The following is a 12844-nucleotide window of genomic DNA, read 5'->3' as shown; positions in this document are numbered from 1 at the left end:
TTATTTTTGTTCATGTTTTATTCTGTATTTTTTCCAGATTATTCAGTCATAAAGAATGTTATTTTGCTCTTAGCTTATCTTCCAATTTGGCATGATGGTGTTTTTACTTTTCTTACTTTGAACTATTCATTTTTATTGTTTCAACTTTAAGGTTGCCGAATACATGACAACAGTGAGCATTTGATAAACTTTGATAATTAAAACAAATAGATTCTTTGCATTAAGCTTTATTCTCATTACTGAAAGTTAAACATTGTCAAATAAGAAACATTTATAAACATCATTTTGTTAATGGCCTTGAAGTTACGAAAATGTTATTCACCACTCGCATTTTGTGAAGATTGATATCTCTTAAAATCTAAATGTTACACCAAATATCTGTTTCTGCTGAAAAAAAACTTCTCAGTCACTAATCTTCAACACTCGAACAATGAGTCACACGCAAAATATTTTGACTTAATGAAACACATCCGATGCTTTGAAGAATAAAAAAATTACTTTTTACGGTTTTTAAAAAAAATTTTGTTTATTAATTTTAAATTCTTTTCTGCCAAAAAAAACAAGTTGTTGTTTCCATGAAATAAATAAATTATTAATTAATTTATTAATAATGTTATTAAAAATTTGTTAAACTGAAATTTCTAGACAAAAATAAAAATAATTTCATCAGCTATAGTATAATCAGTTCGTCACTTGTAGCCCGCTAAGTTAGAATAGAATGGCACGTTTCTAAATATTTTCCGCGTTGACAGACAGCATATCAAGTCTAAAATTGGGGATCTTGTGTGGGAAATATTTTTAACGTACTTTTTGTTGAACTTTTTATTTTATTGCGTGTTTTGGATGCTGGTGTAAGTTTTAAGTCCTATACATTTGAGGTTGAAGGCTTTTTGTATATTGTATCAAACTGAGGAAGGCGAAAAACCATTCAAAGAAGAACGCTTCAATTTGATTTTCAAAGTTCGTTTTTTCAAAATATGTCTCTATTTTAAATCAACGGTGAAACAATTTTTGAAACACTTAAAAATTCTATTATCAAGTTCATTAGGTGTAAAAAACAACACTTTTTTTAAAAATCAAACTAAAATTAAAAAGTTCATTAACAGTAATAAACATACATAGACGTAGTTGAAATATAAAAAGTAGATAGTAATCAAATTGTGAAAACAAAAATATGAAAGCTACTGCCCTGTCATTTGCGGACAGAAACACGCGATGTTATGGTTGCCTCGACTGAAATAGATATCATTTATCAGCGCTACGCAAAATATATCCGGCTATTTTCCATCACGAACATTTTATTTAGACAATTTTTTCGCATGTATAAACACAATTTTAAATTTTGTATTTCCAAAAATATTGAGGCAGAGATGATACACATTTTTGTGAACATGGATGTTACAAAAATTGACACTTGGACACATTAATAACAAGGCCTCACGTGAATTGATTGATCGCATCTCTCCAAGCCCGTCAGATATTTACGCTTTGGGTTATTCGAATTTTTTCTATACCGTATTAACTAACATATATCGCCGTTCGCAATGTTTTTGGATTACTGTGTTGAACATTTGATTATTAAAAACTTTGATCAATTGCATTTAATTTAAAGTCAAATTTTTGAATTATTTAAATTTAAACAATGTTTATAATCAATATCTGGTTTCTAGAAAGGAAAAAATAACATGGATTATGTACAGCGAGATGTTTTAGTTATATTATAAATCTTCCTTTATCAAATCTAAAAAAACTCAATTTGAATGCGTTTAACCAAAAAAAATAATCAAAAAATTTAAAAAATGAATTAAGCCCAGTTCCATGGCAGTAATAACAACAACATTCATGCACCTAATTATTTATTCCCATAACATTACTATTGGTAAGTTTTTACATTGTAGGTGTGTGGAGGCTCGTATCGTAGATTCATCATCTACTTAATGGAATACCATCGGCTCTAACGAATGGAGCATCATAGACCTCACCCATCCAAAATGGTACGACTCCCACTCACCCAACCAAAATTGGACGACTCCCACTTTCCCATCCAAAATGGGACGACTCCCACTCAACGAGTTCCACTGGAAGGCTCCAACACAAGATAGATGGTTCGCTTCATTTAATAACACACTCACAAGGCCAGATATCGCAGAGAACAAAACTGAACATTTAATAAACTCCGCACAGCAATCAGACGCATCATTTCAAACTTGCGTGGATGAATGTGGAAAGCTTTGAGATTGAATTGAAAAATTCTGAATTTTACATTGTCTTCTTAGCTTAATACAAAAATTTGATGACAAAAGTTGCTTCTAGAGATTATTTCTCTAATAAATATTGTTCCATCAGCATATTCATCCCATGTGCCCGTAAAGAAATTTCTTTGAAGTGTTGAACATGACACGTTTTGTTTTGCTTATTTTGTTAATTAAATAGGTATAATGAAGCTATGATCTAATTGATGAAAAATGGTCTCTTTCTTTAAATATTTTCTTAACATTGCAGTCCTTATTCATTTGAAATTGCAATTAATGCTCGTTTTCGGTGACATTGTGTTTTTAATAAAATTCTAAATTTTTGTAAAACCTTGATTAATTTTATATTGCTTGTATCACAAAAATGCAGAGTGATATATTTCTCAAGCCACTTATCCTCAAAGGCTAATGTCACCAATTCTATAAATGCAGACACGCCATTCCCTCAGCTCCAATTGTCATTTATTTTTATCTGACACAGCTACGGAAGCAACAAAGAAGTAAAAAATGGAAGAGAATAGAAGCGAGCCTGAGAACTTAACAAATTGTTTGCCACTAAAAAGGTCAGGAAGCGAGGAAAACATGCGAGGCATCGGTCGCTGTGCAGCGCGGCCTGAGATAAGCGAAGACTTTTTGAATGCAGAAATTAATGGAAAGAACGTTGAAGATGCATTTGGGAATGAGGAAGATGAATGGAGGCGTGACCTTCCTGATGTGTGCTGCAATGCAATGTGATGTCATTTGATCGATGATCTGCTCCGCTCTTATGAGATCTTTCGCATGCTTTCTTCTCTAACAACTGCAAATAAAACTCATGTGTACATTCTTTTATGTATTTTTACGTAGAATCTATATCTATATGTGTAATAAAACATGCTTGTGTGTAGCTTACATGCACAATAGCATTTGCATCCAGATTTATCGCACAATTAAATAGTCTGTGTTTTTTTGAAGACAAAAATACTTCAAAACCATCAAAAATAGTTGGAGCAACTAGTTCCTAAAAAACAAATGAATGTATGAATAATAACAACAACTGCAATGAAGATGGTATAACCATGGACGGAACGAGAGATAACCAACCACTTCAATTATGGTTATCCACTTGTTGTCGTTACTGCTTCTACATTTTATTTTGAGCTATTTATATCAATTTATAAATTTAATCTTTCGCTATGACCTGCATTTTCAACCAGGTTCCAGATACGCCGTGATGCATGTGTGTATACACGCGCAGATGCAAACAACGCGCGCACACGCACGCACGCACGCACACACACACACACACACACACTACTTACATATATTATATAATTTCACAAGCAAATACAAAATTAACGCAAAATCATATAAACTGTTTAAATTTTTTTATAACCTACGCTACACATATGCGTTGTAACTGTTGTTTATAAATAAAAAAAACATGATATGTTAGATACAGTATCAAAATTTTTTATTAATTCATGATTCAAACTTAATTCAAATTATATCGTGTCACATGATAATTCAATTATATATTCTATTTATCCATTATTCAATGGCAGACGACGTCGCAGCCTGGCCAGCTGAACATTACAGAGAAAAAAATATTTTATCATCTTGTGGCTATTGTGGATTTCTGAGAAATGATCACATCTCGTGTTCCAAACCCATGACTCTATGAATAATTTGCCAGACAATTACCATCATTATCTTCGGGATATATTGTAGCGATGCACGTGCATTATGTACAAAGTTTGCGCTGCATAAATGTGCGTACGATGAACATTTGATAGATATATGAGTTTGTTTTCTTATTTTATGAGTGTTATAAAAAACAGTAGATGCACTAAGCGTTCATCTGTCATTAACGTGTCATGGTGAAAATAGAATTATTATTTCTCGGGAACTGCTAGACGATAAACGATCAAAATAATTTGATGATGCAAAAAATAATTAAAGAATTTATCAGATTGATATATTTCTGATGGAAAGATGATTGGTAGGTAGGAGTTTATTATGTAAGATGAACCAATCACTCCGATCTGCTTAGTGCTTCGTGGATTATACATCAAGTGTGCAGGTTTTCATCATGCTCATCATTATATTAATCACCATATCATCATTTTATTCTCATCATATGGTTCATCTTGTTCATCATCATGTTTGTCATCATGTTCTCCCTTCATCATGTTTGCTATCATGTTCGCCATCATGTTTGCTATCATGCTCACCATTATATTCATCACCATATCATCATTATATTCTCACTATTATATCATTACAGCATTCATCATCCTATTTAACATCCTGCTCGTCATCATGTTCATCATCATCACCGTATCATCATAATATCCATCACTATGTAATATGAAATCATAGCAGTCATCATCATGTTCGTCATCAGGTTCATCACCATCGTTTATCCTCATTTTCATATTTATAATCATGCTCATCAGCGTATAAATTATCTTCAAGTGATGCAATGTTTTATTCAATTTTAAATGTTTATGCTTACGTTATTGCTGTTATATTCCAATTGCATTTCAAAAGAGATGTCGGTTTGCTGTAGGCTGCATGGAAGCGCATTCATTATGACGAATGCGAAATGGAAACCTTCCAACAGATGATGTTGATGTCATTTGTATTACCACGGCCTCATCTGTTCATTATTCATTGTGATTAGCTTATGTACCTTTCTAATGGATTGCGATCACGTTACGCTAAATTACTGACGTACATTTCTATCCATTTTTTTTCATTTATCATTCAGTTTTTTTAATGAATTTTCTTTACAAAAATGTTCACTTTTAAGCCATTGATAATAATGATAATAAGATAAATTCATGATCGTGACCGAGCAGATGTCGGCAGATGTTCTCATTCATTGGTTTGTGTCGCATAGAGAAACAGGAGCCGGTACGACGTAATACAAGAATGCATCTTTGAAGCTGAAAACAAATCGTCTTAAATCAGTGTTCTTTATAACGAGGCTGTCACAAAATTCTAATTTTCATAACAGATTTTATGCAAACAGTCGTTGCGTTTTAACGAAACGTTCATTTGAAATTGAAGCATAAAATAATAAGAGTGGACGGCAGATGTCGTTTGCAGCATTGGTTCCTTTGATCGCGAGTCATGTTACGCTTAAAGAACGTCACAGAGGAGGATCATCCTTATAAATTCATTCGACAGAGCGTACAATTCTTAAGAGCATGAGAGGGATAAAAATGGACTTCCAAGTTCAAACGTCAATTATGAGTGAAAGGTATGAATTGAAGAAAATTTGAAAGTGAAGTTAACGAAATGAAATGTACGATGAAGTGACCATACATCATTGCGAACTTTAAATGAAGAATCAGTCAACGCGATTAACCCTCCGAATGGTTCAAATGTAATTGTTATTGTCTTAGATCTTGTTCTCTAAGGCTGGGGGAATTTAAACTTTGTTTTCTAAATCGATCATACATTTTCATAAAATAGTTAAAACAAGCTACAATAAATGTGTTCAACATTCACAACATTTACATATCTACATAAGCAACCATTTTCTAACATTTGAGCCCCAGATAGACACATTCAAAACATTATTATAAGCATCTGCAACGCACCGCATGCACTCAAATGCACGCATAAATACTTTAAATTTTTGAACAACCAGCCATAGACGCCCTACATCAATGCATTGCATCAAGGGTAGCGTCCTAAAACCCACGCAGATTACTGATAGCTTCCCAAGTAAGGACATTAAACTAGGTATTCCAAAATTGTTACTATTACTGGGCTTAGAACTCCAGCTCAAGATCATGCTATTGAGCAAAAAAGTACACAAGTTTATAGAAAGTTTCAATTGTGAAACTTTTAGTTTAATAATGACTAAACACATTTCCATGTAATAAATAATTAAATAGCACAGAAAAAAGTAATCATATTAAAAAAGTTTTATTTCAAATATTAGCCCGTCAAATGTCAACCGTTTTGTAGCTTATATAGTTTCTGTTAATTTTTAAATTTCAATCTCAATTGAAATTCAACTGATTAAATTGAGGCGCGAGAACCCAAAAGCATGGTTAGAAGAATTATTACTAGAAGTATCGAATAATTAACGACACATGACCCGTTCATGTTTGAAGCTGCAGTTGTAGTAGTAGTAGTAGTACTGCTTGGAGGTACAAGTGTGATTATGTCACCAGAACATCGTGGATACGTTGAACCATTTGAACATTGACAGTTCCTTTATTGTTGCAGACCTATTTATTATTAAATGAAAAAAATTTTTAATTAATTTTATTAATAATTTATAAACGTTACATAAAATTTACTGAAACTGAAAAAATAAACTTACTCCAGTGCTATCACAACTGTTTGCACAAGAATTAACAGACAAAATTTTGGACACAGCTTTGCAGGTATTATTATAGCACATCTAACGTAAAATTTATTCTGATATAAATTGGACAATCCATTTTGAACATAGGCAGGATTCGGAATTTGTGTTCCAAAGTTCAAAGAGGCGTAATTACATGTTAGTGTTGTACCAAGAAATGTGATGTATCCAGTGAAATTATGTTGCAGCTGAGTTTTGCCATTTTTAAAAGAAGCATCGCAAAAAAAACATCACTTCAAAATCAATTGAAAATTTAAACTTTCAAAACTAACAGAATTTTTTTTAAATTTATTAAAAATAATTCAATTAAATATAAATTAAATATGAAAAATGTCTAAACTTTGCAGTACACAGATAATAATTTGGGTTGAGTGTTAATAATTGTCGACAACTTCCTACTTTTGTTCCCCTCATATTACCTTCAGTGTAAGAGGACTCTGGAGAACTTTTGATTCCACTGCCCCAAACCAAAGCACACTGAGTGTCATGAGTTCGACATTTGCCTTCCGAGCAATAAGCCATTACCTGAAGAGGTATAAAGAAAATTTGATATTTTTTTGATGAACATAGTAAGGAAGCTAACGAGAAGAAATTTTACGAAAATATCATAAACAATTTCAATAATTTAAAACTTCTCAAAATCAATGAAAATAAAACAAAGCCACTACTTCAATAACGAATCCAGAGTATATAGAGTTACACATCCACCTTACTACATCGCTTCCAACTCTATCTGAAGCGAACACTTTAACTCTGCACAAAAAAATATAACATTTTCAAAGCCATTTAAAATATACAATTATAACCTCTAACGAAATGAGAGCGGCATTATTTATCATGGCTTGCGACTCTGTCGTTGAGATTGTTGGCTTTATAACTGTACCAGTTATGCATAGTTATTGATATATCCGGGTATACAGTGAATTGCTGTGAAGTCCAAACTTCTGAGCCGACCAATATTAAATAGATGCCCACACTGTTGTATAACTTTTAGTTTTTATATATGTATGTGTGTGTATATGTGTATGTAAAATTAAGAAGAAGACCGAATTCTAAACATCAGAGGGCCCGCCGACGTTCCGGCGTTTGTGGGTTTATGGGTTGAATTTTTAATTGAAGGGTTGGCTTATGAACTTATGGGTGCTGGGTCGTCAGTGGATTTTTTGATTTTTCTGAGCAAATTTATGTATGTGTATATTTATATATTATCATCAATAATTTATTACTACCGATTGAATTTTTATTTTTTTTTCGTCTCTGTTTATATGTGAATATGCTAGTTAGTTTATATACATGTGTTAATGTATGTATGTATGTATGTGTATGTATATCTATTATTATCATTAATTTGTCACTACCAATTGCATTTTTAGTTGCTTTTTGTTGATACTGTTATTTTTAGTTGAGGCACTGTTACAAGTATTTATTTACTTTTTTGTGCTTTTTCAAATAAATAAATAAATGTTGTAAAGAATTTGAATTTTCGGTTGTGATACAAATTCAAAGCTTTATAGCTCTACAATATTTCAAGCACAAATTCAAATTAAAATAAATTTTATTGAAAATTCTCATTTAAATTGGTTAGTTGCCTGATTAGGCTGACAATTATTTGTGTGTTATTTGGGCTTGGATTTGTTTGTTTGTTTGCTTGCTTTGTTAATGAAAGTTTTATGTTGAGCTTTAGTGTATTGATATTAAATTTCTATTGATAAGTGGATAGGCAGACGGACTGTTTTTGTTGTCCATTTGATTAAATGAATAATTGAACTGCTGGTTTTGGTGATTTCAGGAGATGAAAGTTGATTAATTTTTAAAAAAATCTTCAAAAACTTTAATCGATTCAAAACAACGCTCTTCAAATTGCCACAGGCTGCCACAACATCACTTTGCAAGAGAATCTTCACGAATACCATATTCTCTCTATCCTCCAACATATCATTTTGCTTTCTTCACAGCTGTTAATCAAATGTCAAGACCAAACACATCCTTGCCACATCACCTCCCAACAAATTAGTGAACGACAAATCAAGAACACCCTCCAAACTTAATGCCAAAACACCATTCAACAGGTTTTCACTACGAAAAAAAACCCCAACTCACCAACTGCTTCAAAGTTTTGAAGCAGTTGGTGAGTTGGGGTTTTTACACCTGGATGATGACTTAATTTAATGCTTCAGTTAAATGTTGACATACTCAAAATTTAAGAACAAATAATAACAAACAACAGATCAAATCATTTTCACTGTTGGTTGCCTCTTCAACTGCAGCTAAATATTTAGAATTAGGAACAAGTTGAATGTCATAGGTTTTGCCGTTCACAATGAATGAACCTCTGAAATAAAAACGTTCAACTTTTAGTATGCGTTCATTTTTGCGGTTATTTTTGACAAATTTACGTAAAGACTTCTACCGAAATTTGAAACTAACTTAATTTGTTGGCCGCAAGTGGTGATAGCTGCATTCGATCTAGGATGGCCTCTGACATCACCGATGTAGTAACCGTTATCTATTGGCTAGTGATATTTTTTAAATAAAAAATTTCAAATGTCTTTAATATATTGAAAACATGAAAAATTTTTTTACTTGAGTGAAAGAATTGTAACGAATGCTAGATGCATCAACGATTTGTTCTTCATAATTCGAAAAAAAGTTGCCTTCAATGAATATTAGTTTTTATATTAAAACATAACTTAAAGAACCAATTCTCACGTGTTCAGGTGCATGTTCAATATAAAATTCTCGTTGTTGGCAGTGGTCAGATCGATGGTCAGTTGCTGTACGTGCTCTAAATTCTGTTTTTAAAGTATGTTTCCATAAAATATTCATATCTATATTTTTATTTTCAAATATTCTAAAAATTACTTTTGTAACGGTGCTGTTAAGAATAGTTAAAATTAAGAAGAATAGACAACTTGCAACAATATAACAGCTAATACATGCATCTTTATATATGTGTTTATGTGTATGTATGTATTACAATTAAGCCCTAGCTTACCTAAAATTACAAAGCTCAAGAGCCCAATTCATTCGCCATTCGGCACCCACCCCACCACCTACATAATGCCTTGGGCTCCAACCTAATAATAATAATGTAAAACTTAAAAATTAACCTACCTATCAATACCTTTACAACGTTTAATTTACATTACAAGATTGTTCCTCTATATAACTCTATATAACTCTATATATAACTCTACTTGTGATGAATAAACTGTTTAAAATTAAATTGCTTGACGATAAATTGAAAAGTATTAGAATAAGTCATGATATGACCCGTGAACAACGAACTGATTATCGTAAACTGATTGATGAGGCTAAAAGTAGAGAGGCTGATGATGGGGAAGATTTTTTATACCGCGTCAGGGGTCCGGTGGGTCGCTGGAAGATTGTGAGGTTTCTCAAAAAAGGAAAATAAAAACTCTGTGTTTTGGTTTGCTTAACATAAGATCAATGTCAAAGTTTAATTTTGTCTATGAACTATTGGATGATAGTTTGGACATTTTTGTATTAAATGAAACTTGGCATGGTTCATCTAATAATGTTTGTCTTAAACTTGCTATGCCACCTGGTTTTACATACGTTGATTTTTTGCGACCTTCAGATCCCCTGCATGGTGGAGTTATTGTATATTTCAGAGATTATTTTAGGTTTAAAAGAATTGATCTGCCACAATTGAAGACATTTGAAGCAGTAGCTATTAAGTTTTTCATCAATCATACTGTAATTATTTTGTTGGCATTATACAGACCAGGATCATCTGCTGTATCAGCATTGTTTTTTTCATGAATTGATCTGTGTTCTGGATGAATTATCAATCCTTTCGGATTATTTGCTGCTCTCTGGTGATTTTAATATTCACATGGAAAATTTGAATAGTTCTACAACTGTTAGATTATTGGAAGTATTTAACTCATATCAGGTTACAAATAGAATAAATCAGCCAACTCATAATTTGGGTGGTACGTTAGACTTGGTAGTGTCTTCCGATGATTTTCCTGCTATTGAATGTATTGTTAATCCATGTGATATATACTCAGATCACAGTTTCATCAAATCGGTTTTTCCAGTGATATTGAAGCAGCCTGTTTTTCGCCTAAAATGGGTTCGTTCTTGGAGTCGGATGGATGAAAAATTATTTTCATCATTAGTTTTGGGTTCTCATATCAGTGGTCCATTTGATTACAATGATGCGGGCTTGATGCTGGTGATGTTTACTGAGGAAATGAAATCTATCATAGATAAGGTAGCTCCACTGCATTTGGTGAAATCGAGACATGTCCCATCAGCGCCATGGTTTGATGATGAATGTAGAAAATTAAAAAGACTTTGCCGTAAATTGGAGAGACAGTATAAAGTTAATAAAACATTATCTAATAGAGATGCTTGGAAAACTGCTCTTATTAATAAAAGTGTTATATTTAATGTTAATAAAAATAACTACTGGAAAAAGTTGGTGGAAAATAATAAAGGTCAACCAAAAAAATTATGGACTATTGTAAACAAATTACTTTGTAGAGCAACCTCACTAGATTCATCAAAGTCATCATCCTGTCAGCATTGTTCTACTGATTTTGCAGAATATTTCAAAAATAAGATTGGAAAAGTTATAAAAGATACGGATGCATTTTATATGCCATTGCAGTCTTTTCACAAACTTTATGATGGACAATTGTTCAACAATTTCTCGCTTTGTTCAAGTGATGATATCAAAAAGATCGTTTTGGAATCACCAACAAAATCATGTCTATTGGATTGTTTACCTACCAGATTGATGAAGGCACACTTAGATTTGTTCTTGCCATTTCTAACCTTTTTTATTAATTTAAGCTTGAAAACTGGTGTTTTTCCGTCTGCATGTAAGCATGCTTTGGTTACACCAATATTGAAAAAACAGTCTCTTGATAAAGATGAAATAAATAATTATCGTCCGGTGTCAAACTTAACGTTTATTTCAAAGTTAATTGAACGAGTAGTTGCAATGCAGTTTGTTCGACATTTGAATGAGCATAATTTACTACCATCATTGCAATCTAGTTATCGGAGATTTCATTCAACAGAGACAGCACTTATTGATGTCACATCTTCATTGTTTGAATCGATGGAATCACATGATGTATCACTTCTTGCTCTGCTTGATATGAGCGCAGCATTTGATTGTGTTGATCACAAATTGCTGGTTCATAAACTTAAACGCTGTGGTATCACCGGGACTACCTTCAAATGGTTTGAGTCTTATTTAATTGGTAGGACTCAGCAGATTATTTTTAACAATGAATTGTCTACAACTGAAACTATAAGATTTGGTGTGCCACAAGGATCTGTCCTTGGCCCCATTTTGTTTCTGGTTTACACAGCTGATGTTTTCAACATAATCAAGAATCATAATTTTAAGTGCCATGGTTATGCGGATGACATTCAGATTATTGCTACTAGTCATGTTACATCGTTTCCAGTCATGATTGATAAATTAGCACTATGCCTTGGTGAAGTTGATCATTGGATGAAAACGCATCGCCTTAAATTAAATACCTGTAAAACTCAGCTTATGAAGATTGGAACGTGGCAGCAATTGTCAAAATTACAAATTGGATCAATTAATATTTGTTGTGATTCAATCGATTTTTGTGCATCTGTGCGCAATCTGGGAGTAGTTTTTGATAGTAGTCTATTGATGAAGGACCATGTTAAATCACTTACAAGTGAATGCTATCACCATATGCGTGGATTTAGAATTGTCCGGAAGTCGTTAAGTAGACACATATTACAAAGTCTGGTGCATGCATTCGTACATTCAAGGCTGGATTACTGTAATGTTTTGCTCTACGGCACTGCAAATAATGTGATTAGTCAGCTGCAGTCAATACAAAATCGAGCAGCAAAGATTGTAACAGGTAACAAAGTTTGAACATGTGACCCCAATTTTGAGTGAATTGCATTGGTTAACTGTTGAAAAAAGAATTGTTTTCAGAATTGCTGTGATGGTTTATAAATGCAGAAATGGCCTGGCTCCCAAATACCTTCAAGATAAAGTTGCTCAGAGGGATATTCCTATGCATCGACTTCGACTGCGTTCAGATTGTTCAGATTTGTTAAAAGTTCCTTTTGCTAAATTGAAGATTGGATCACGTAATTTTTCTATTGTAGGACCGACGATCTGGAATAGTCTGCCACAGTACTTACGTGATCCGGGTGTCTCCCTGGAAAGTTTCGAAAAGAATGAAAGCTA

The 12844-nt window shown here is 32.7% G+C and overlaps 1 protein-coding gene across 1 annotated transcript; it reads right to left on the bottom strand.

Annotated features, from left to right (window-relative positions):
- Positions 1-6412: 6412 nt before the first annotated feature.
- Positions 6413-10390, bottom strand: HELRODRAFT_167881 (hypothetical protein; the record flags this gene model as incomplete). The annotated part of the gene is made up of 6 exons (XM_009013605.1): positions 6413-6481; positions 6663-6806; positions 7018-7143; positions 7332-7371; positions 9046-9131; positions 10367-10390. 6 exons carry the CDS (start codon positions 10388-10390, stop codon positions 6413-6415), a joined length of 489 nt encoding a protein of 162 aa, XP_009011853.1.
- Between the last annotated feature and the right edge of the window lie 2454 nt (positions 10391-12844).

This window comes from Helobdella robusta (genome assembly GCF_000326865.2).
Source record: "Helobdella robusta unplaced genomic scaffold HELROscaffold_12, whole genome shotgun sequence".
Taxonomy (NCBI): Eukaryota; Metazoa; Annelida; class Clitellata; order Rhynchobdellida; family Glossiphoniidae; genus Helobdella; species Helobdella robusta.
The sequence above is the reverse complement of the archived record's forward strand: the minus strand, read 5'-3'. Positions and strand labels throughout refer to the sequence as shown.